The sequence below is a fragment of the Ranitomeya imitator genome, chromosome 5 (genome assembly GCF_032444005.1).
Source record: "Ranitomeya imitator isolate aRanImi1 chromosome 5, aRanImi1.pri, whole genome shotgun sequence".
NCBI lineage: Eukaryota > Metazoa > Chordata > Amphibia > Anura > Dendrobatidae > Ranitomeya > Ranitomeya imitator.
In genome coordinates, this window is record NC_091286.1 from 412,506,253 (window position 1) to 412,531,414 (window position 25,162).

Here is a 25,162-nt window from a genome sequence, read left to right on the forward strand (position 1 = left end):
AGGAATCGGAATTCTTGGTTCTAGCATCGATTTCTGATCAATAGTATCTTGAATCTTTTGTACATTTACAACGAGATTATCCATTGAGGAGCACAGAGCCTGAATATCCATGTCCACAGCTGTGTCCTGAAGCACTCTAATGTCTAGGGGAAAAAAAAGACTGAAGACAGAGCTAAGAAAAAAAAATGATGTCAGGATTTCTTTTTTCCCTCTATTGGGAATCATTGGTGGGCTCCTTGTACTGTTATGGCTGGCAATCAGGCAACACAGCGTGCAGTAATCAGCGCACATACAGAGATCTGGCAATAACCAAAAACAATAGGACGAGCTCTGAGACGTGGAATCTCTGTAGACTGCAGTACCTGATCTATCCTCACACAACTATAAGCAGCAGTGGATTGCGCCTATCACTACCTATGCAACTCGGCACTGCCTGAGGAGCTGACTAGCCTGAAGATAGAAATACAAGCCTGACTTACCTCAGAGAAATACCCCAAAGGAATAGGCAGCCCCCCACATATAATGACTGTTAGCAAGATGAAAAGACAAACGTAGGAATGAAATAGATTCAGCAAAGTGAGGCCCGATATTCTAGACAGAGCGAGGATAGCAAAGAGAACTATGCAGTCTACAAAAAACCCTAAAACGAAAACCACGCAAAGGGGCAAAAAGACCCACCGTGCCGAACTAACAGCACGGCGGTGCACCCCTTTGCTTCTCAGAGCTTCCAGCAAAAGTTAATAGCAAGCTGGACAGAAAAAACAGAAAACAAACTAGAAGCACTTATCTAGCAGAGCAGCAGGCCCAAGGAAAGATGCAGTAGCTCAGATCCAACACTGGAACATTGACAAGGAGCAAGGAAGACAGACTCAGGTGGAGCTAAATAGCAAGGCAGCCAACGAGCTCACCAAAACACCTGAGGGAGGAAGCCCAGAAACTGCAATACCACTTGTGACCACAGAAGTGAACTCAGCCACAGAATTCACAACAGGAACCTACCTGGGCACCTCTTATTGAAGCTGTGCACACGTTTATTTGCTAAAATGCCTATATCTGTGTCTCCTCCTCCTTTTACTCCTCCACCTCTTTTCTTTTCGGATGACTATATGTACTTGTGACTTTTCCATGTGTTTGTTGTGTCTTCTGAGCAGTTTGTCAGCTTTTGGACACCTTTTAAGGTGTTTTCTATGTGTTTTCTATGTGTTTGAATGTGTTTGACTGCCATTGGTTTCAATGGGGTTCGACAGTGTTCGTCGAACGTTTGAGGAACATTCGTCGAACACGCCCCAATTCGACGAACTGAACTCGAACACTAGGGGGGTGGCTCAACACTAAATGCAACCCCTTCATAAGGCAGCCCCCATAGAATATACTGTAACCCCCTCATAGGGCATAATGCAGCTCCCCTCATATAGTATGATGTAGCCCACTCAGAGAATAATGCAGCCCCCACATATAAATATAATATAGCCCCTCCACAGAATATACTGTAGCCCCCTTAGAGTATAATGCAACCCCATCATAAGGCAGTTCCCCATAGAATATACTCTAGCCCTCTCATAGGGCATAACACAGATCCCCTCATATAGTATGATGTAGCCTCCTAAGAGAATAATGCAGCCCCCCAAAGAATTATAATATAGCCCCCTCATAGGGTATAATGCAGCCCCCCTCCACTACCATCATTGTTCTCCCCATCATTGTACTCATCACCACCTCCATCATTTCCTTTTCACCCATCACCTCCATCATTGCCTCCCCTGCCACCACCATCTTTGTCCTTTACACCACAACCATCATTGCTTTCTCCCCCACCACCCCATCATTGCCCATTTCACCACCACTACCAACATTGCCTCCCCCACCACCATCATTGCCTTCTCCCCCACCACCCCATAATTGCCTCCCCACCACCATCTTGGCTTCACCCACCACCATTATTGCCTCCCCCACCACCATCATTGCCTTCTCCCCCACCACCCCATCATTACCTCCCCCACTACCATCATCATCATTGCTTCCCCCACCATCATCATCATCAGTGCCTCCCCCACCACCATCATCATCATGTCAACCCCACCACCATCATCATCATTGCCTCCACCACCATCATTGCCTCCCCACCACCATCATCATCGTCATTGCCTCCAACACCAACATCATTGCCTCCACCACCATCATCATCATTGCCTCCCCCACCACCATCATCATTTTCTCCCCCACTACCATCATCATCATGGCCTCCACCACCATCATCACTGCCTCCACCACCACCATCATTGCCTCCCCCACCACCATTGTTGCCTTCTCCCCCACCACCCCATTATTGCCTCCCCCACAACCATCATCATTGCCTCCCCCACCATCATCATTATCATGCTTTCCTCCCCCACCACCATCGTCATCATTGCCTCCCCACCATCATCATCATTGCCTTCCCCACCATCACCATCATCATCATCATCATCATTGCCTCCACCACCATCAACATTGCCTCAACCACCACAATTATTGCCTCCACCACCACCATTCTTGCCTCCCCACCACCATCATCATCGCCTCCCCATCACCAACATCATCATCATCATTGCCTCCACCACCATCATCATTGCCTAAACCACCATCATCATTGCCTCCACCATCACCATCATTGCCTTCCCTCACCACAATCATCATTGCCTCCCCACCCCCACCATCATCATCATTGCCTCCACCATCATCATTACCTCCACCACCATCATCATTGTCTCTCCCACCACATCATCATTTTCTCCCCCACTACCATCATCATCATTGCCTCCACCACCATCAACATTGCCTCCACCACCACCATCATTGCCTCCCCCACCACCATCATTACCTTCTCCCCCACCACCCCATCATTGCCTCCCCCACCACCATCATCATTGCCTCCCCCACCATCATCATCATCATTGCCTCCCCATCACCACCATCATCATTGCCTCCCCCATCATCATCATTGCCTCCACCACCATCATCATCATCATCATTGCCTTCCCCACCATCACCATCATCATCATCATTGCCTCCACCACCATCTTCATTGCCTTCACTGCCATCAGCATTGCCTACACCATCACAATCATTGTCTCCACCACCACCATCCTTGCCTCCCCACCACCATCATCATCGCCTTCCCATCACCAACATCATCATCATCATTGCCTCCACCATCATCATCATTGCCTAAACCACCATCATCATTGCCTCCACCACCACCATCATTGCCTCCCCATCACAATCATCATTGCCTCCCCACCACCATCATCATCATCATTGCCTCCCCCACCACCATCTTTGCCTTCTCACCCACCACCCCATCATTGCCTCCCCCACCACCATCATCATTACCTCCACCACCATCATCATTGTCATCATTGCCTCCCCACCACCATCATTATTGCCTCCCCCACCATCATCATTGCCTCCACCACCACCATCATTGCCTCAACCACCACCATCATCATTGGCTCCCCCACCACCATCATCATCATTTTCTCACCCACCACCATCATCATCATTGCCTCCGCCATCCTCATCATTGCCTCCACCACAAGCATCAATGCCTCCACCACCACCATCATTGCCTTCTCCCCCACCACCCCGTCATTGCCTCCCGCACCACTATCATCATTGCCTCCCCCACCACTATTGTCATCATTGCCTTCCCACCACCATCATCATTGCCTCCCCCATCATCATCATTGCCTCCCCACCACCATCATCATTGCCTCCCCCACCATCATCATCATCATTGCCTTCACCACATCTTTGCCTCCACCACCACCATCATCATTGCCTCTCCATCACCAACATCATCATCATCATTGCCTCCACCACCACCCCCATCATTGCCAATCTCCAATACACACACACAACACCACTATCACACATGCAGCACAACACACAGACAGCACCACACCACTCTCTCACACACACACATACAGCCGCACACATGCAGGCAGGCTGACACACACAGCACCTACTCACCTCTCTGCACATTCACCGCAGCCATAGCACATGCTGGCAGCTTCTTCTCTGAAACAGCAATGCTGAATGATGACTTCATCCACCTGCGCTGAGTCAGACAGGAAGTGCCAGGCTTCAGGCAGGAAGGAGGACAGCGCCAGATCACTGCAGCTCTGCTCCCAAGCTCCGGGTCCCCGATTCAGCAGCATCTGCGGGCAGTGTTAGCCTCAGCCTGCGGCTAAAGCTGCCCGCTATTACAGTGAAATGAACATTCACCCCTCTCCACACCCATGAGGCGTGGGGAAGCATGAATATTCATTTCTATTTAGCAGCAGGGACAAGCTTCTGTCTCCAGCTGCTGCTCTTTGGCACCGGGAGGGCCCCCTTGACTCAGGGGCCCCATAGCAGCTGGATGTGCCCTTATTAGCGACACACCACTGGCTGGGGTGCTCCTGGAGCCGTGGGGGCCCTAGGCTGCTGCTGGCCAATATTTCAGCAGGTGTCAGTGCCTGGCCCCACTGGAGAATCCCATGGTTCTCCAGTGGTCAAGTACGACCCTACATACTCACCATAATTCTGAAGGTACACGCTACTAGACATTATGCCCAGCTCAGCCTATGGTTGAAAACTTTCATCAGTACATGTATAGGTATGGGCTCAGCAGGTTTGCCATAAGAGGGAAAGCTTCATCCAATATTGTGATGGTCACAATGTTTGGTACCTGGAAGTGATACAAGAATCATCTGGTTTCTCAGTAGTTGTGGCTAGGGTTGAGCGAAACGGGTCGAACATTTTCAAAAGTCGCCGACTTTTGGCTAAGTCGGGGTTTCATGAAACCCGATCCGACCCCTGTGCGGGGTCGGCCATGCGGTACGCGACTTTCGCGCCAAAGTCGCGTTTCAATGACGCGAAAAGCGCCATTTCTCAGCCAATGAAGGTAAACGCAGAGTGTGGGCAGCGTGATGACATAGGTCCTGGTCCCCACCATCTTAGAGAAGGGCATTGCAGTGATTGGCTTGCTGTCTGCGACGTCACAGGGGCTATAAAGAGGCGTTCCCGCCGACCGCCATCTTACTGCTGCTGATCTGAGCTTAGGGAGAGGTTGCTGCCGCTTTGTCAGAAGCAGGGATAGCGTTAGGCAGGGTCCATTAACCACAAAACCGCTTGTGCTGCAGCGATTTGCACTGTCCAACACCACCCTCGGTGTGCAGGGACAGTGGAAGTTTTTTTTTTTTTTTTTTTCCCCTCAGCGCTGTAGCTCATTGGGCTGCCCTAGAAGGCTCCCTGATAGCTGCATTGCTGTGTGTACGCCGCTGTGCAAACCAACTGCTTTTTTCAAAGCACAAATCCTCTTGTTCCTTCCTTTCTGCACAGCTATCTTTTTTGTTTGTCCACACTTTTTATTTCATTTGTGCATCAGTCCACTCCTTATTGCTGCCTGCCATACCTGGCTGAGATTACTGCAGGCAGGGAGATAGTAGCTGCCTGCCATACCTGGCTGAGATTACTGCAGGCAGGGAGATAGTAATTGTAGGACATTCCCTGTTTTTTTTTTTTGTTTTTTTTTTGGTGGGAGATTAAGATTGGCAATTTGGCATTTCTGCTAGAGTGCCATCCCTGTGTGTGCCATCTCTCTCACATAGTGGGCCATAGAAAGCCTTTTCATTTTTCTGTATTTTTTTTTGTGGGGTGTATAAATTCTCCCTGATAAAAATACAGTGGGAGATTAATATTGGCCTTTGGGCTTGTGTGCCAGTCCTGAGTGTGCCATCTCTCTCACAAATAGTGGGCCATAGAAAGCCTATTTAAATATTTTTTTGGTTTTATAAATTCTCCCAGAAAAAAAGGGAGATTAATATTGGCCTCTGGGCTTCTGTGCCAGTCCTGAGCGTGCCATCTGTGCCAGTCCTGAGCGTCCCATCTCTCTCACAAATAGTGGGCCATAGAAAGCCTATTTTTTTTTTTTTTTGGGTTTTAGAAATTCTCCCTGGAAAAAAAAAGGGAGATTAATATTGCCCTTTGGGCTTGTGTGCCAGTACTAAGCGTTGCATCTCTCTCTCTCTCTCAGTCAGTGGGCCATAGAACGCCTATTTTTGGTTTTATTTGTTTTCTAAATTCTCCCTGAAAAAATCATTTTATTTTATTTGGTTTCTAAATTCTTCCTGATAAAATCATATTTTTTTTATTATTTTTTTTTCTAAAGTCTCCCTGAAAAAAAAAAAATAAAACAGTGGGAGATTAATATTGGCCTTTCTGCTTGTGTGCCAGTCTTGACTCCTGGGTGCGTCATCTCTCAGTCAGTGGGCCATAGAACGCCTATTTTTGGTTTTATTTGTTTTCTAAATTCTCCCTGAAAAAATCATTTTATTTTATTTGGTTTCTAAATTCTTCCTGATAAAATCATATTTTTTTTATTATTTTTTTTTCTAAAGTCTCCCTGAAAAAAAAAAAAAAAAAACAACCAAAAAAAACAGTGGGAGATTAATATTGGCCTTTCTGCTTGTGTGCCAGTCTTGACTCCTGGGTGTGCCATCTCTCTCTCTCTCTCTCTCTCTCCAATTGTGGTCCATAGAAAGCCTATATTTTTTTTCCTTGATTTGGGTTCTAAAATCTACCAGAGAAAATAACTACATCAATCATTGGTAGAAAAATATTGGCCTCTGGGTTTGTGTGCCACTCCTGACTCCTGTGTGCGTCATCTCTCAGTCAGTGGGCCATAGAACGCCTATTTTTGTTTTTATTTGTTTTATAAATTCTCCCTGAAAAAATCATTTTATTTTATTTGGTTTCTAAATTCTTCCTGATAAAATCATATTTTTTTTATTATTTTTTTTTCTAAAGTCTCCCTGAAAAAAAAACAAAAAAACAAACAAACAAAAAAAACAGTGGGAGATTAATATTGGCCTTTCTGCTTGTGTGCCAGTCTTGACTCCTGGGTGTGCCATCTCTCTCTCTCTCTCTCTCTCTCTCTCTCTCCAATTGTGGTCCATAGAAAGCCTATATTTTTTTTCCTTGATTTGGGTTCCAAAATCTACCAGAGAAAATAACTACATCAATCATTGGTAGAAAAATATTGGCCTCTGGGCTTGTGTGCCACTCCTGACTCCTGTGTGCGTCATCTCTCAGTCAGTGGGCCATAGAACGCCTATTTTTGTTTTTATTTGTTTTATAAATTCTCCCTGGAAAAATCATTTTATTTTATTTGGTTTCTAAATTCTTCCTGATAAAATCATATTTTTTTTATTATTTTTTTTTCTAAAGTCTCCCTGAAAAAAAAAAAAAAAAAACAAACAAAAAAAACAGTGGGAGATTAATATTGGCCTTTCTGCTTGTGTGCCAGTCTTGACTCCTGGGTGTGCCATCTCTCTCTCTCTCTCTCTCTCTCTCTCTCCAATTGTGGTCCATAGAAAGCCTATATTTTTTTTCCTTGATTTGGGTTCCAAAATCTACCAGAGAAAATAACTACATCAATCATTGGTAGAAAAATATTGGCCTCTGGGCTTGTGTGCCACTCCTGACTCCTGTGTGCGTCATCTCTCAGTCAGTGGGCCATAGAACGCCTATTTTTGTTTTTATTTGTTTTATAAATTCTCCCTGGAAAAATCATTTTATTTTATTTGGTTTCTAAATTCTTCCTGATAAAATCATATTTTTTTTATTATTTTTTTTTCTAAAGTCTCCCTGAAAAAAAAAAAAAACAAAAAAAAAAAACAAAACCCCCAAAAAAATGGGAGATTAATATTGGCCTTTCTGCTTGTGTGCCAGTCTTGACTCCTGGGTGTGCCATCTCTCTCTCTCTCTCTCTCTCTCTCTCTCTCTCCAATTGTGGTCCATAGAAAGCCTACATTTTTTTTCCTTGATTTGGGTTCCAAAATCTACCAGAGAAAATAACTCCATCAATCATTGGTAGAAAAATATTGGCCTCTGGGCTTGTGTGCCACTCCTGATTCCTGTGTGCGTCATCTCTCACTCAGTGGCCCATAGAAAGCATATAGTTTGTTACATTTGTTTTCTAAATTCTCCCTGCAAAAATCTATTTTTTTTTTTTTGGGGGGTTTCTAAAGTGTTCCTGAAAAAAATAAAAATAAAAAAAAAATAATAGTGTGACATTAATATTAACATTTGTGCTTCAGTGACAGTCCTGCGTGTGGGGCATCTCTCTAATTTGCAGCCACCAAAAAAAGAGTGTGTAACATTGGGCCTGATTTTCGCTGTGGTCTCACCAACCTGTAAAGGGGTAGCTAAATCATACTGAAGTTATAGCTCACCGTGTAAGTTGTGTGACTGCAACAAATAACGTTAGTTTGGTTACGTTTTTAAAACAATGAGGAAGTCTAGTGGAAGAGGTCGTGGCCGGGGGCGTTCATTGTCAGCTGGTAATGAGGGTAGTGGTAGTGGTGGAGCATCAGGTGGTCGTGGGGAAAAAAATATTGCACCTAAGTCTGGAGCTGTGGAGCCAGGTTCGTCGTCCGGCTACACAAGGCCTCGAACGCTCCCTTTTCTGGGATTAGGAAAACCGCTTTTAAAGCCGGAGCAGCAAGAGCAAGTTTTGGCTTATCTTGCTGACTCAGCCTCTAGCTCTTTTGCCTCCTCTCGTGAAACTGGTAAAAGTAAAAGCAGCGCGTCGTTAGTGGATGTTCACGGTCAGGGACAAGTCACTTCCTTGTCCTCTTCAGCAAAAACAACAACAGAGAAGAATGCAGCAGGCGACACAATGGGTTACTCCATGGAGCTCTTTACACATACCGTCCCTGGCTTAGAAAGTGAAGCAGTTAACAGTCCATGCCAATTACAAGTTGAATCTGACATGGAGTGCACTGACGCACAGCCACAGCCAGACTACTATGCTGGTCCTTTGACTCAGACCACAACATTGCCCTCGCAGGGTGCTGATCAAGAATCAGACCCTGATGAGACTATGTTGCCCCATCACGAACGCTATACCACCGAACGACACGGTGACACAGACGAAGTTGCGCAGGAGGTACAAGAAGAGTTATTAGATGACCCAGTTCTTGACCCCGATTGGCAGCCATTGGGGGAACAGGGTGCAGGCGGCAGCAGTTCTGAAGCAGAGGAGGAGGAGGGGCCGCAGCAGGCATCAACATCGCCACAGGTTCCATCTGCCGGGCCCGTATCTTGCCCAAAACGCGTGGCAAAGCCAAAACCTGGTGGAGGACAGCGTGGCCATCCGGTTAAAGCTCAGTCTGCAATGCCTGAAAAGGTATCCGATGCTAGAAAGAGTGCAGTCTGGCATTTTTTTAAACAACATCCAATTGATCAGCGCAAAGTCATCTGTCAAAAATGTTCTACTTCCTTAAGCAGAGGTCAGAATCTGAAAAGTCTCAATACTAGTTGCATGCATAGACATTTAACCACCATGCATTTGAAAGCTTGGACTAACTACCAAACGTCCCTTAAGGTTGTTGCACCCTCGGCCAATGAAGCTAGTCATCAACGCAACATCCCTTCCGGCAGTGTAGGACCACCATTTAGCGCACCACCTGCTGTATCTGTGCAGGTATCTTTGCCAGGCCAAAGCAGTCAGGGTCAGGGAATCACCAGTTTCGTAGTAGGAAACACTGCATCTAGGGCACCGGCGGCAACAATACCATCTCCCACCGTCTCTCAGTCTGCCATGTCCACCGGCACCCCCGCTAGTTCCACGATCTCCAGCTCTCCAGTCCAGCTCACCCTACATGAGACTATGGTTAGAAAAAGGAAATACTTAGCCTCGCATCCGCGTACACAGGGTTTGAACGCCCACATAGCTAGACTAATCTCGTTAGAGATGATGCCCTACCGGTTAGTTGAAAGCGAAGCTTTCAAAGACCTGATGGACTACGCTGTACCACGCTACGAGCTACCCAGTCGACACTTTTTTTCCAGAAAAGCCATCCCAGCCCTCCACCAGCATGTTAAAGAGCGCATCGTCCATGCACTCAGGCAATCTGTGAGCACAAAGGTGCACCTGACAACAGATGCATGGACCAGTAGGCATGGCCAGGGACGTTACGTGTCCATCACGGCACACTGGGTAAATGTGGTGGATTCAGGGTCCACAGGGGACAGCAAGTTTGGGACAGTTCTGCCTAGCCCACGGTCTAGTAAACAGTTGTCTGTAGCCGTTCGCACCCCCTCCTCCTCCTCCTCCTCCTCGTCCTCCTGCAGAAGCAAGAGCTCGTCCACAGACCGCAGTCGCACAAACACTCCATCCGCACCTGCCACTGTTGCACACCAGGTCTCCCATTATGGGGCAGCTACTGGCATACGTCAGCAGGCTGTATTGGCTATGAAGTGTTTGGGCGACAATAGACACACCGCGGAAGTTCTGTCCGAGTTCTTGCAGCAAGAAACGCAGTCGTGGCTGGGCACTGTAGATCTTGAGGCAGGCAAGGTAGTGAGTGATAACGGAAGGAATTTCATGGCTGCCATCTCCCTTTCCCAACTGAAACACATTCCTTGCCTGGCTCACACCTTAAACCTGGTGGTGCAGTGCTTCCTGAAAAGTTATCCGGGGTTATCCGACCTGCTCCTCAAAGTGCGTGGACTTTGCGCACATATCCGCCGTTCGCCTGTACACTCCAGCCGTATGCAGACCTATCAGCGTTCTTTGAACCTTCCCCAGCATCGCCTAATCATAGACGTTGCAACAAGGTGGAACTCAACACTGCACATGCTTCAGAGACTGTGCGAACAGAGGCGGGCTGTTATGTTTTTGTGGGAGGATACACATACACGGGCAGGCAGTAGGATGGCAGACATGGAGTTGTCAGGTGTGCAGTGGTCGAAGATTCAAGACATGTGTCAAGTCCTTCAGTGTTTTGAGGAATGCACACGGCTGGTTAGTGCAGACAACGCCATAATAAGCATGAGCATCCCCCTAATGCGTCTGCTGATGCAAAGTTTGACGCACATAAAGGATCAGGCGTCTGCACCAGAGGAAGAGGAAAGCCTTGATGACAGTCAGCGATTGTCTGGTCAGGGCAGTGTACATGACGAGGTACCGGGCGAAGAGGAGGTGGAGGATGAGGAGGATGATGGGGATGAGTATATTTTTAATGAGGAAGCTTTCCCGGGGGCACGGGAAATTGGTGGCGTGGCAAGGCCGGGTTCTGGTTTTTTGAGGGACACAAGTGACGTAGATTTGCCTGCAACTGCCCCTCAACCAAGCACAACCGCAGATTTGACAACGGGAACTTTGGCCCACATGGCGGATTATGCCTTGCGTATCCTCAAAAGGGACACACGCATTACAAAAATGATGAACGATGACGATTACTGGTTGGCCTGCCTCCTTGATCCTCGCTATAAAGGCAAATTGCAAAATATTATGCCACATGAGAACTTGGAACTAATATTAGCAACAAAACAATCAACTCTTGTTGACCGTTTGCTTCTGGCATTCCCTGCACACAGCGCCCGTGATCGTTCTCACACGAGCTCCAGGGGCCAGCAGACCAGAGGTGTTAGAGGGGCAGAAATCAGAAGTGGCGTTGGCCAGAGGGGTTTTCTGACCAGGTTGTGGAGTGATTTTTCTATGACCGCAGACAGGACAGGTACTGCAGCATCAATTCAAAGTGACAGGAGACAACATTTGTCCAGTATGGTTACAAACTATTTTTCATCCCTTATCGACGTTCTCCCTCAACCGTCATTCCCATTTGATTACTGGGCATCCAAATTAGACACCTGGCCAGAATTGGCAGAATATGCATTGCAGGAGCTTGCTTGCCCGGCAGCTAGTGTCCTATCAGAAAGAGTATTCAGTGCTGCAGGTTCAATACTAACAGAAAAAAGGACTCGTCTGGCTACCCAAAATGTAGATGATCTAACCTTCATTAAAATGAACCACAACTGGATTTCAAAATCTTTTGCCCCACCCTGCCCGGCTGACACCTAGCTTTCCTATGAAAAGGTCTTGCCTGTGGACTATTCTGAATGACTTTTCCAATCTCGTAATTTTCTTCACCTGATTGTCCAGCATACGACATGTTTCCACCTCACGAAATGGCCAAACTCCCCACACGGGGCCGTGCTATCGCCACTTTGCGCTTGGACCCTTGAGAGTGCTGTTTGTCTGAAGAGGTGGGTGTGGCCGCTTTTGGTCGACGGCACTGCCACTGGGTCCCTCATAGTACAATAAAGTGTCTCTGGCGGTGGTGGTGCGCACCCAACGTCAGACACACCGTTGTAATATGAGGGGCCCTGTGCCTGTACCGCCGGCCACAAGACAGTTCCCCCCCCCAGCTCAAACAGTGCTCTACCACTAGCAAAATTATCTCTCACAGCTTCACCAATGTGTAGTCTAGGCGCTGACATCCTTCAATGCCTGGCACTGACAATACCATTGTTTTGACATTTTTGTTATGTTAGGCCTTCGAAGCCTGTCTGCGGTCCCTTCTTTCTACAACTACTACACTGACCAGGCCACTGCTGGCCGTGTTACCCTGGAACCAATTTAAAAGTGCCTACAGTCAGCCCAATTTTGTTATGTTAGGCCTTCGAAGACTGTCTGCCGTCACTCCTTCCACTAGACTTCCACTGACCATACACTGCTGCCCATGTACCCCTGGAACCAATTTAAAGTGCCTACAGCCAGCCCAATTTTGTTATGTTAGGCCTTCGAAGCCTGTCTGCGGTCACTCCTTCCACTAGACTTCCACTGACCAGACCACTGCTGCCCGTGTACCCCTGCAACCAATTTAAAAGTGCCTACAGCCAGCCCAAGTTTGTTATGTTAGGCCTTGGAAGCCTGTCTGCGGTCACTCCTTCCACTAGACTTCCACTGACCAGACCACTGCTGCCCGTGTACCCCTGGAACCAATTTAAAAGTGCCTACAGCCAGCCCAAGTTTGTTATGTTAGGCCTTGGAAGCCTGTCTGCGGTCACTCCTTCCACTAGACTTCCACTGACCAGACCACTGCTGCCCGTGTACCCCTGGAACCAATTTAAAAGTGCCTACAGCCAGCCCAAGTTTGTTATGTTAGGCCTTCGAAGCCTGTCTGCGGTCACTCCTTCCACTAGACTTCCACAGACCAGACCACTGCTGCCCGTGTACCCCTGGAACCAATTTAAAAGTGCCTACAGCCAGCCCAAGTTTGTTATGTTAGGCCTTCGAAGCCTGTCTGCGGTCACTCCTTCCACTAGACTTCCACAGACCAGACCACTGCTGCCCGTGTACCCCTGGAACCAATTTAAAAGTGCCTACAGCCAGCCCAAGTTTGTTATGTTAGGCCTTGGAAGCCTGTCTGCGGTCACTCCTTCCACTAGACTTCCACTGACCAGACCACTGCTGCCCGTGTACCCCTGGAACCAATTTAAAAGTGCCTACAGCCAGCCCAAGTTTGTTATGTTAGGCCTTGGAAGCCTGTCTGCGGTCACTCCTTCCACTAGACTTCCACTGACCATACACTGCTGCCCATGTACCCCTGGAACAAATTTAAAAGTGCCTACAGCCAGCCCAAGTTTGTTATGTTAGGCCTTCGAAGCCTGTCTGCGTCCCGTTCTTTCAACTACAACTACACTGACCAGGCCACTGATGGCCGTGTTCCCCTGGAACCAATTTTAACTTGCCTACAGCCAGCCCAATGTTAGGCCTTTGATGCCTGTCTGCCGTCACTCCTTCCACTAGGCCTCCACTGACCTGTCTATTGCTGCCCGTGTACCCCTTGAACCAACATCATTAAATATAAAAAAAATTAATTTGATTATAAAAAATAAGATCGTGTTGAGATCTCAAATGCAGACATTTTAACAATCAAAACAAACACACAACAAATATCTGGAACTGTACTACAAAGGTCCAACAGCTACAATTTCTTTCTCCTGCAAGAAGTTAACTGAAAGTTTTTTGGAGTTGTTAACACAGATATGGCATCCACCGAGTGTTGTCCTGTCGCGTCTCCTTTAAATTATTTCCAATAAGATGTTAAACTATTAATTTAATAAAATCAATAATTAAAAAAATAATTGAGTAAGTCAAAAGCACATTGCAAATAAACATTAATTACAAATCAAGAAGCATGGCGCGTCCGAGGGTGAGTAGATACCGAATAAGAATATAATCACCCTCGGACGCGCAATGCTTATTTACAACAGCCTTCCTTCCTAAGAATCAGCCCTTTCGTGGTGTAGAGAGAGGTTGTGTTACACTCCAAGGTGTTCCCCGGGTTGCCTTTCATGAGCTTCGATCTTCCGGCTCTCGTTTAGTAGTTGGTGGAAAAGTACACAGCATTAGGCCTACAAAATGGGTATGGGGTGGAGAGAGATGGTGTGTTACACTCCAAGGTGTTCCCCAGGTTGCCTTTCCTGAGCTTCGATCTTCATGCTCTCGTTTAGTAGGTGTCGGAAAGTAGGCTGCATTAGGCCTACAAATTGGGTATGGGGTGGAGAGAGATGGTGTGTTACACTCCAAGGTGTTCCCCAGGTTTCCTTGCCATTGCTTCGGTCTTCCGACTCTCGTTTAGTAGTTGTAGAAAAGTACACAGCATTAGGCCTACAAAATGGGTATGGGGTGGAGAGAGATGGTGTGTTACACTCCAAGGTGTTCCCCAGGTTGCCTTTCCTGAGCTTCTATCTTCAGGCTCTCATTAAATTGTGGTTAAATGGAACAACTGCATTTGGCGTACTAGTTGGTTTGGGGCCTACTATCGGTGTCTGCCACTCCTTGCTGTTCTCCTCCACTGAACAAAGCTGTGCCGCCTGTTTACTACGGTTGCCAATTTTGAACTGCATTTCGACTACTTACTGATTTGGCCCTACTCTCTGTGTCAGCCTCTCATTCCAGTTGTCCTCCACTGCAATGCCCCCTGGTTATTCCTGTGTTACCAATTTTGAACTGCATTTAGCCCACTTTCTTCTTTGGGCCTATATCTGTGTTTCCACTTCATCGTGCCCATTGCCCAGCCAGTGATAGATGAGTCTGCTGGTACATTGACCCATAACGCAACATTCCCCGTGCACGCTACACAACAACATTGTGACCCTGCTGAAAGTCAGGTTGCTCTTCCCGCATACCATACCACCTTACACGGGGACAAAGAGGAAGGTGCAGATGAAAGTGCAGGTTCCTTCATCAGGTGGGGGGAGGAATACTAGTTGGCGACGTCACTGGCACAGGGCCTCTCATAGTACGCAAAAGTGTTGCTGCCGGTGGGAGGCGCCCCCGCCGTGCAAACACACCGCTGTACTTTGAGGGGCCCTGTGCCAGTGCCAATGCCAACGAGTGGGCCCCCCCTGCTTGCTCAGGTTCACAGCACTTGCAAAGTTGAAATACTTACCTCTCCCTGCTCCACTGCCGTGACGTGGTCCAGATTTCCTGGGCCCACTAATTACTTGAACCAGCCCTACCCCCCACAACTTTAGCCAAATGACCCCCAATTTCAAATGCCTTCCAATTATTATAAGGTAAATTACGCTTGACAAGCTTCATTAAGAAGAATGGATGGTTTTGACATTAAAATGGGCACTCTAGGTGTTTTCCTGGCCCCCACTCACTGCCGACTATGCTGCCCCATTGACTTGCATTGGGTTTCGTGTTTCGGTCGATCCCGACTTTACGTCATAATCGGCCGATTTCACTCGACCCGACTTTGGACATAGTCGGGTTTCGCAAAACCCGGCTCGACTCTAAAAAGGTCAAGGTCGCTCAACTCTAGTTGTGGCCCAAATAATGAGGTAAATTGCCTTCACAATCCCCACTACTGCCATGTCATGGTTGTGATCTCGTTGATTGGACTGAGTATAACAATGAGCTGCACACACAGTCAATTTTATAAACTCACGTCAAAGTGATGCAAAACCTGTTAGTGGCACTGATTGACCTACCAATTTATCTTCCTATTGGAAGGATTTTTCCGGTATGCCTCAATAGACATATAACAAAAGGAAATATATTTATCTGAGTACCTGAATAGGAACAAAGGGAGTTATTAGATGTTCATAATCTAAGAAAATCCTTAAAATACTGACCCTTCTAACTCAATGTTCAATGAGAGAGGAGACCTTTTTCTCTGAGCTGTGGAGTACTCAATATCCATCCACCAATGATTGACAGCTTACTCTGTATACTGTGTGTCAATCAGTAGTAAATGGTGGGAGAACTCACATCTCAGGAGTATCTAGAACCCCATAGAGCATGCATTGCGCTAAGAGGGCTTATGTTCTGCATCTGATAAATAAATGTATGAATACTACTACTACTACTACTATAAAAAAATAAAGTGACTAAGTGCTGGAATCAGTGTTTTTGTCATTTGTTTGTTGCCCCAGGCAGAGAAGAATAAAGCATGACAGGTTCTGTTTAAAGCTTTTCACACAATGACAACTTTTAATTAAGCAATTTGGCACAATTTCCAGAGATTAATCCCTTCAATAAAATATTTCAGAATGGGAGTGCCTACAACTTATATCAGTTAGAGATCAGGTTGTAAAAATGAAATTACACGAGTTGGCATCACATTCTATGTAGACCTGGGATAGAAACTCTGTCCCACTGAAGGATCTGTTCATTTTACAAGTTTGGCAGCTAAGAACAATCATGAAGAGTAAAACTATGGCTCTTACAAGTGTGAGACTGGGAATATTGATCAGTTTCTTGTCCACTACACTATCTGCTTCCATTCCAGGTAAGAAAAAACTATTCTATTTTGTAGCCACCACTTATCGTTAGGAACATATGTAGTAGGGGTTTTAGGCATGGTGGGCATAGTTCAGTATCTACTTTATACAGTTCTACAGTAGTATTCAGCTTAACTACCAAACTTAAAGGGGTTTTCTTAACCTCATCTGCAGGAGCACGCTGCTCCCTTGATTTTCAACTTCATCATGCACCCCTGCTTAATTGTAAGTTGTCAGCAAGGTCACTACAGTGAGACAGTCAGATGTATTCAAGCACAAAATTCCAGAGGATGGCGGACGCTCGGGAGAAGTCTTGGAGGCCATTTGGTGATGAACGTATGAGTGTGGAAGAGAGAAGGAGGTCTTGCCAGGACTGGAGGTTGCGTGTTGGAAGATATTGGAGATATACGGAGGAGACAGATTATGGATGGCTTTGTAGATCAGTGTTAGCAGTTTGAACTGGATATGTTGGTGAAATGGGAGCCAATGAAGGGGTTTGCAGAGGGGAGAAGCAGAGGTGTAATGTGGAGAGAGGTGGATTAGTTGGGCAGCAGAGTTAATGACAGACTAGAGAGGTGCAAGAGTGTTAGCAGGGAGGCCCCAGAGGAGAATATTGCAGTAATAGATGTGGGAGATGATGAGGGCATGCACTGAAATTTTAGTAGATTCGGGGTTGAGGAAAGGATGGATTCTGGAAGTATATTTGAGTTGGAGACAGCAGGAGGTGGCAAGAGCTTAAATGTGTGTTTTGAAGGACAGGGCAGAGTCGAGGGTAACTCAGAGGCAGTGGACTTCTTGTACTGCGGAAAGGGTGGTGTCATTAATTGTGATAGATAGATCAGGTAGGTGGCTAGACAAGATGAAGTAAAGATGATGAGTTCATACTGTGAATAGTGAAGTTATGGGCTTACTGTAATGTGTTTAGGGGATATGTTGGCCTATCATGCTGTGTAGGGGAGAGGTGGTACTTACTTCAGTTGTTTCTAACACCACTCCACTCTCCTGCACCATGTGCCCGGAGTTGTGACTGGCTGGATCACTCCTGTGTTTGTTGGTCAGACCAAAAGTTACTTCTCAGAACAAGGCTCTCATAGACATATAATAATGGCGAGTAATCGTTCTTAGTGACTTCCGGCCAGGCATTACATGGTGGCGAGGGACCGGAATGGTGCTGAAAACAGAAGAAAGTCACTGTTAAGAATTTTACTACACACATACATTATTGATACCTATCCAGTGGTGAAATTAAAAAAAATTCCAGAGTGGTGCTCTAAGTATTTTGATAAATTGTGAACAAAGCATTGCAGGGGCAGGTAACTTACAGGGAAATTTAATCTATTACATGGTTTAATATGTGCTTTCAGAAGCTAGAAACCGGTACATGGCTAGTCCTGCTCTCAGAAAAGTGGATGCAATCCAGTCATGAGAATAGCTTGGACTGCAGAATGAAACCCTGCACCTAACTGGCCTACAGATCTGTACAGTTGCTGCTGATGCATTTATCTCACCGAGTATTGTCTGTACTGGATACTGTTGTATCTGCTGACAAATCATGTAATATTTTCTCTGTGGTGGGTAAACAACTAATGGACAGGTTGTTGTGACCATAGCTCTCAATATGGTGCTTTTGTGATTTACCCACCTGACTGGAATCTGAGAATGCAGCCAGGGAAGCGACTGCTGAATTTGACTGTCACCAGGTCAAAGCATCCAGCTTTTGCTCTTATCTCATTCCATGCTCCCCTGAGTACTGCATTGTTTATTTTTTAAATCCCCCATATGGTTCGATTTGGGCTTTTTTATTTAGTACTACTTTTTATGGCCTTTATCCATGAGACTTGGCTCACAGAATTCCCTGGATTCCTATCTTTTATGCTGCCTAGCAAAATTGCCCTATGAACAACGTCCCCTTGTTAAACCATAAGGCTGGAGTCACACTCAGCGTAAGACAATACGGTCCGTATATTATGGCCGTAATACGCTGAAAAGTCCCCAAAATAGGCAGAGTAGGCAGGGTGTTTCAGCGTTTTTTGCGCATGGCATCCTCCGTATGTAATCCGTATGGCATCCGCACTGCGTGTTTTTCTCGCAGGCTTGCAAAACCAACATACGGCTATACAAGGGATCCATGTGTAAAAAAAAAACAAAAACATATACACTGTCTAGATATATATATATATATATATACTGTATGTCAGTAGACACATATATGTATATATATTATTACTTCATACAGCGCTAGATAGCTTTAAAGCCGGTAATTCAATTGCCGGCTTTTGCTGTCTCCTTCCTAAACCCGACATGATATGAGACATGGTTTACATACAGTAAACCATGTCATATCACCTTTTTTTTGCATATTCCACACTACTAATGTTAGTAGTGTGTATATGCAAAATTTGGCCGTTCTAGCTATTAAATTAAAGGGCTAAATGGCGGAAAAAATTGGCGTGGGCTCCCACGCAATTTTCTCCGCCAGAGTAGTAAAGCCAGTGACTGAGGGCAGATACTGTATTAATAGCCTGGAGAGGGTCCACGGTTATTGGCCCCCCCGTGGCTAAAAACATCTGCCCCCAGCCACCCCAGAAAAGGCACATCTGTAAGATGCGCCTATTCTGGCACTTGGCCACTCTCTTCCCATTCCCGTGTAGCGGTGGGATATGGGGTAATGAAGGGTTAATGCCACCTTGCTATTGTAAGGTGACATTAAGCCAAATTAATAATGGAGAGGCGTCAATTATGACACCTATCCATTATTAATCCAATACTAGTAAAGGGTTAAAAAATACACAAACACATCATTAAAAATTATTTTAATGAAATAAAATCAAAGGTTGTTGTAATATTTTATTCTACGCTCAATCCAATCACTGAAGACCCTCGATCAGTAACAAAAAAAAATAATAAACCAACGATATCCATACCTTCCGCAAAGAGGCATAAGCAAATATAAAACCATATATACTTTATTTTAGACATTAATAAAAAACAAGACAAGGATATTCATAAAATACTGATGGCAAGTAGGACAGAGTATTAGGCCGGCGTCACACTAGCGTATTGCATCCGATGCGAGAGCATCGGATGCGATATGCTAATGACCCTCGGCTCCTGCTCGCAGCAGAGCAGGAGCCGAGTGTCATGCGTCTGTGCTCCGATTCTCTCGCACAGGGAGGATTGGAGCACAGCTGCGGAGGAGGCGGAGAAATTAATTTCTCCATCTCCTCCATTGCTGGGGTCCGCTTATAGCGCACATCACTCGGATGTTATCCGAGTGGTGTGCGCTGTCTCACTCGCACCCATAGGCTTATATGGGTGCGAGTGAGCCGAGAGTTTTCCTTGGTCCGAGACAATATATACTTGGTCTACCTCTACAGGATGTTAAGTTATTAAGTAATAAGGACACACTCAATTCAGGGAAAAGTCTAATAACTTTTCCTAAGAAACCCATACAAATTCTATAGGTATATAGACTATCACAGCCTTATACTTCCCTAACCCGTATCACCTGGTCTGAAAAAGTGTCCTGTGCAAAAGAAATGGCGGTGCCACCTAACACAGCCTAAATAGCCGGCAAGCAAACTCACTGATATCAACTATATCATACGCAACTCTATTCGCTAGTGCAGCCTGCATAAATGACAAGTAAATACGCTGATGTCAGCTATATCATAAGCGGCTCTAGTCGCTAGTACAGCCTGCATAAATGGCAAGCACACTCGCTGATATCAGCTATATCATAAGCGGCTCAAGTCCTATACAACTTACATTTAATACGCTTCCTGTCCTGCATGCACATCAGTCACACCGACAGCGCCGTTTCGCCTCTGTGGCTTCCTCAAAATGGAGTATAAGGCTGTGATAGTCTATATACCTATAGAATTTGTATGGGTTTCTTAGGAAAAGTTATCAGACTTTTCCCTGAACTGAGTGTGTCCTTATAACTTAATAACTTAACATCCTGCAGAGGTAGACCAAGTATATAGGTCATTATGCAGTTCTTATATACTGTAGGGATTGTACTCGCTCGGATGCATAGGAGGAAACAGGAGGCACATTCTCTTCAGCGTTCATGTAGGTTTATTCACTCCATAAACCATTTAAGTCAGCAACACAAGGGTAAACAGTCTTACATCAGACGGAAAAGTCCTCAGTGTCCATAGTAGAGCTCCGCTCTCTCTCAGACCTGTAGGCACACAGGCTGTTCTATGTCCAGCACGTAGGCTCTCCAGCCTAAAGATGGTCTCTGTGTGCTGTTCAGGACGTCTGTCCCCACGTGGAACAGTCCAACACACAGGCCACTCTGCAGTGTCCAGCCAGGACACATGGAAGTGTGTCCACTCTGACAGACTCCCAAACACACTCTCTCTATGTGCCACACACACACCTCTTTACATAGGTGTAACCACACCCAGGAACCCATCACATGATTAGACATGTGGTTCTGACATCACCACAGGTCCTGAAACAAACATAGATAGGCACGGTTATGCCCCTTACCCAGGGGTGAGGTATATGGGTAGCCAGACCCTCCCATCTCTCATAGCTACCCGTAACCCGGACCCAAATATACTAAACAATTCCTTATTGCTTTTTGTGTATTAAAGAAAACACTCCGGGTTACATCACAGCGACAAGCCTTCTCTGTGATACATACCTCCCGTCGACTATACAACCTTTAGCCACGCTACATACCTCCCCCCTCTGCCTAAAGCCGTGGGGCTTGGCACTTGTCCTAAACCGACTAGAGACCCCTTTCAGTCATCCCTGACAGTCAAGCCATCTGTCTAAGTCAGAGCCTGTTATTGAACCCTTTCGTCGGCATTCGTCATCCCTTTCCGTCACATCCTTTGATAACGATGACCCCTTGTCATCTCGTCTGCTATAGGATCTCCCGCTTAGGTCACTGAGCCCTGAACTAACTGAGGAGTCACTACTTCTAACTCTTCCATCTGACCACCTTCGGTTCTCTCTCGGTTCTTGATCTCTCCTATTGTCTTTCTTCGGAGAGCAGCTCTTCACTTTACCTCTATATCCTCTGTTAGCTTCAGCTTGAGGACTTCTGGTCTTGCGCAAACTTCTTCGTCTCTCTGGCAGCTGTTTATTAACTTGCCGTCTCTCAAGTCTCAGCTGCTCTACCTCCCTTAGGTATGCCATGCGATATTCCAGGAGCATGCGGATATTCCTGAGACTCTCTCTGGATCCGACAACCAGGAACGGAACCATCCCATCTTCACTCATGACCTGGACCTCTTCATCAGCGAGTATCCTCAGTCTCTTCAGACCGGATTTATCCACCATCTCCTGCATCACTCTCCCAAGTTTCCCAATGACTTTCGCCACCAGACCTTTAGGTACTTGGACTGTGTCTTCCACTAAGCCCAGCCGACTAAGAGCTTTCCTTTCACGCTCCAAACGTCGAACGGCTTCATCATTCTTCAAAATGATCTTCTGCTTTGTACGGAGGCAGTGTAGGTGCATATCCCTCAGGACAGCCACCCGCTTCACCGTGACTTCCCTAGTCGACAGTATGACCAATTGCTGAGTCTCAGGCGCCCAGTGCACACTACAAGCATCTACTGCCTTTCTAAATGCTTCATGCACACCCTTCCTGGCACACACTTCTCGCATGTCTTCGGGTACTTCTATTATGCTCTTGAAAAGCGGGGTCTCATCTTCACGAACATCTGCCACAACCGGGTGACTATCTTGTTCCGCCTTAAGCACTAACTCTTCCCCAATCTTTTCTTCTGCTTGAGCCTTCGCCAAGATGGGTATTGGCAACTCCACTGCCAGGCAGCGACGTTCCTCCTCTCTCTGGAGAAGCTCCTGCTGATGCTTTTCTTGAGCCATTCTGAGCACATCCATATCTTTCAATATGGCCCTATTCATGGCCCGACACACTGATAGGTCACCTCTGAGTTGAACGACCTCCTTCTCTAGGTCACCCACTTTGTGCTCAATTGCTTGCCTCAGGACCCTTTCTTGTTCAACAGTTTATTTAAGCAGCTCTATGTTATGGTCCTGCTCTCTTTTGGCCAGCACATATCGCACTACCAGTTCTTTAATTAAACTTTCAAACGGGGACTCTTGTCCACCCACACTCTGCCTCTTCAGAGTTCCACCTGTTTCCGCAACCACCTCTATGGTCTCTCCTGGGCTCTCTGTCTGTTTACTGTTCGGTACCTCTGGACTCTTGGTAACTTCAGAGTTCTCCATCTCTTCATCATCAGGTACTTCATCATACTGAGCCTGTTCAGTCTTTCCGGGCATTGCAGACGTGGGTCTACTACAGATCTGTTCTAACCCTAGCCCGACACTAACTACCTCAGTGCTAGGGTTTATCAGAGATAAAGTGACCTCCTCATCAAGGACAATAATGTTATCTGCACCTGACCCTGTCTCTTCCTCATCATCTTTCTTCTCAGAAGGTGTAACTTGTCCCGCCTTTTTGCGTCCCCCGTGACGAGATGAAGAGCTGTGATTTTTACTCGGCTTCTCCTTACTGCAATCTTTTCCCTTTGCGCTCGAGTCACAGTCTGAATAGGAGTCACCCCCTCTCCCTCTGTCATCCTGGAACAGCAAGTCCCCACTTAAACAGGTGTCAGACCCACACTTTCTTCCGGTCACCCGTAACTCTGGACTATTAACCTTAGATGTCGCTATCTCCTTTTCCCACATCACACAATCCGGAATCACTACAGCCGCCTGTTGTGGTGGGGCTCCCTTAGGGTCATTCTGGATCCTTTTTGAGCAACCAGACACTCCCCTTTCCTCCCACAAGTCCCAAAACCTTTCAAAGTCCTGGCCTATTACAACAGGGAATGGCAAGTCTGGGACTACAGGTACATCATGGCTGACAATAATCGTGGGCGTCTCAACGATTACCCTGGACACCGGATAATCCCTAGCGACCCCATGAACGCAATGGACTTCCATCTTCCTTCTGGGAATCAGATAGACAGGGAGTGTGGCGCTCACCAGCGTCACCAGGCTCCCCGAGTCCAGAGATCCAGTCACGCATACTCCATTGACTTCTACAGAACAGCTCTGTGTCATCTTGCCAGTTGAAAAGTCAGTACAATATTCTGAACATGTGCTGTTCGAACACTGAACCCGGCAACAGTCCATCAGTGTATTCACCGCCACCCCTTTTTGGGCCACCAACCCTATTTGGGTCGCCGCCCCCTTTTTGGACACCACCCCCTTTTGGGTTACCTCCCCCTCGTGGACCATTTTCTCCTTTAGGGCCACCGCCCCTTTTAGGGACTTTCCCCCCTTTTGGGTTACCGCCCCCTTGTGGACCATTTTCTCCTTTAGGGCCACTGCCCCTTTTAGGGACTCCACCCCCTTTTGGGCAACTATCCCTTTTGAGACGCAGCCCCTTTTTGGCCAACCATAATTATTTGGGCACCGCTCCGTTTTTGGGACTCCACCCACTTTTTAGGGACACCACCCCACTCTGGGGTACACCCTGTGGACTTCCCACAGTACTCTCAGGCCCCAATTTGCACAGCACACCAATGTGACTCTGGCCCTTTAAGAGTCTGCACACTCTAAACCAGCACTGTCTTTTTTTTTTTTTCTTTTGCTGCAACTGCACTTCACAAGGCTCTGCACCTCGGACTTCGTGGACCCGCCGATCCACAGCAAAACTTCGTAACCCCGCCGAGTTACCGCCAGACGCCTTCAGTCTTCGTGGCCCCGCCGAGCCACAGCAAGTCGATCACAGAAGAAAAAAAAGAAATACATGGACTTGCCGGTCCACAGCAAGCACCTGCACACGTGCTTTGCAGAAAAAAAAACACAGTCTTTTACTGACCCCGGTCAGAACAACACAGACACTGGTCTGTTACACATCCGGCTTTAACATTGCCGAAAAACAGTTTTTCACTGACCCCGGTCAGTACAATACACGGTTTTCAGACCGTCACACGTTGGCAACTTCACGGGTTTCTGGACACCCCTCAGCCTCAGAGATACCCAGACGCACTGTCTCTGTTTTCTTCCACTCTGACCCCGGTCAGTACACACGGACACCTGACCGTTACCTGTTGGTGCCGGCCACACAGGTTCCCGGATCCCTCTTCTCCACAGAGGTATCCCATAAACAGCAATTCTCACTGACCCCGATCAGCATTACTCACGGTTGTCAAGACCGTCCACTCTTCTGGCTCAGACCAGCCAGCGCTGCAACATGTGCTCCTTGGACCGCTGCCCGCATTGTCCACCAATTGTAGGGATTGTACTCGCTCGGATGCATAGGAGGAAACAGGAGGCACATTCTCTTCAGCGTTCATGTAGGTTTATTCACTCCATAAACCATTTAAGTCAGCAACACAAGGGTAAACAGTCTTACATCAGACGGAAAAGTCCTCAGTGTCCATAGTAGAGCTCCGCTCTCTCTAAAACCTGTAGGCACACAGGCTGTGCTATGTCCAGCACGCAGGCTCTCCAGCCTAAAGATGGTCTCTGTGTGCTGTTCAGGACGTCTGTCCCCACGTGGAACCGTCCAACACACAGGCCACTCTGCAGTGTCCAGCCAGGACAC

General features: G+C 46.8%; 1 protein-coding gene across 1 annotated transcript in view; it reads left to right on the forward strand.

Annotated features, from left to right (window-relative positions):
* The first annotated feature begins 16,449 nt into the window (after positions 1 to 16,449).
* The window catches only part of LOC138638052 (intestinal-type alkaline phosphatase-like), a 119,597-nt gene continuing 110,884 nt past the window's right edge, over positions 16,450 to 25,162 (forward strand). Inside the window, exon 1 of the mRNA XM_069727022.1 lies at positions 16,450 to 16,619. Within this exon, the coding sequence (XP_069583123.1) occupies positions 16,532 to 16,619 (88 nt within the window). The 5' untranslated portion in view covers positions 16,450 to 16,531. The remainder of the gene's footprint in view (positions 16,620 to 25,162) is intronic.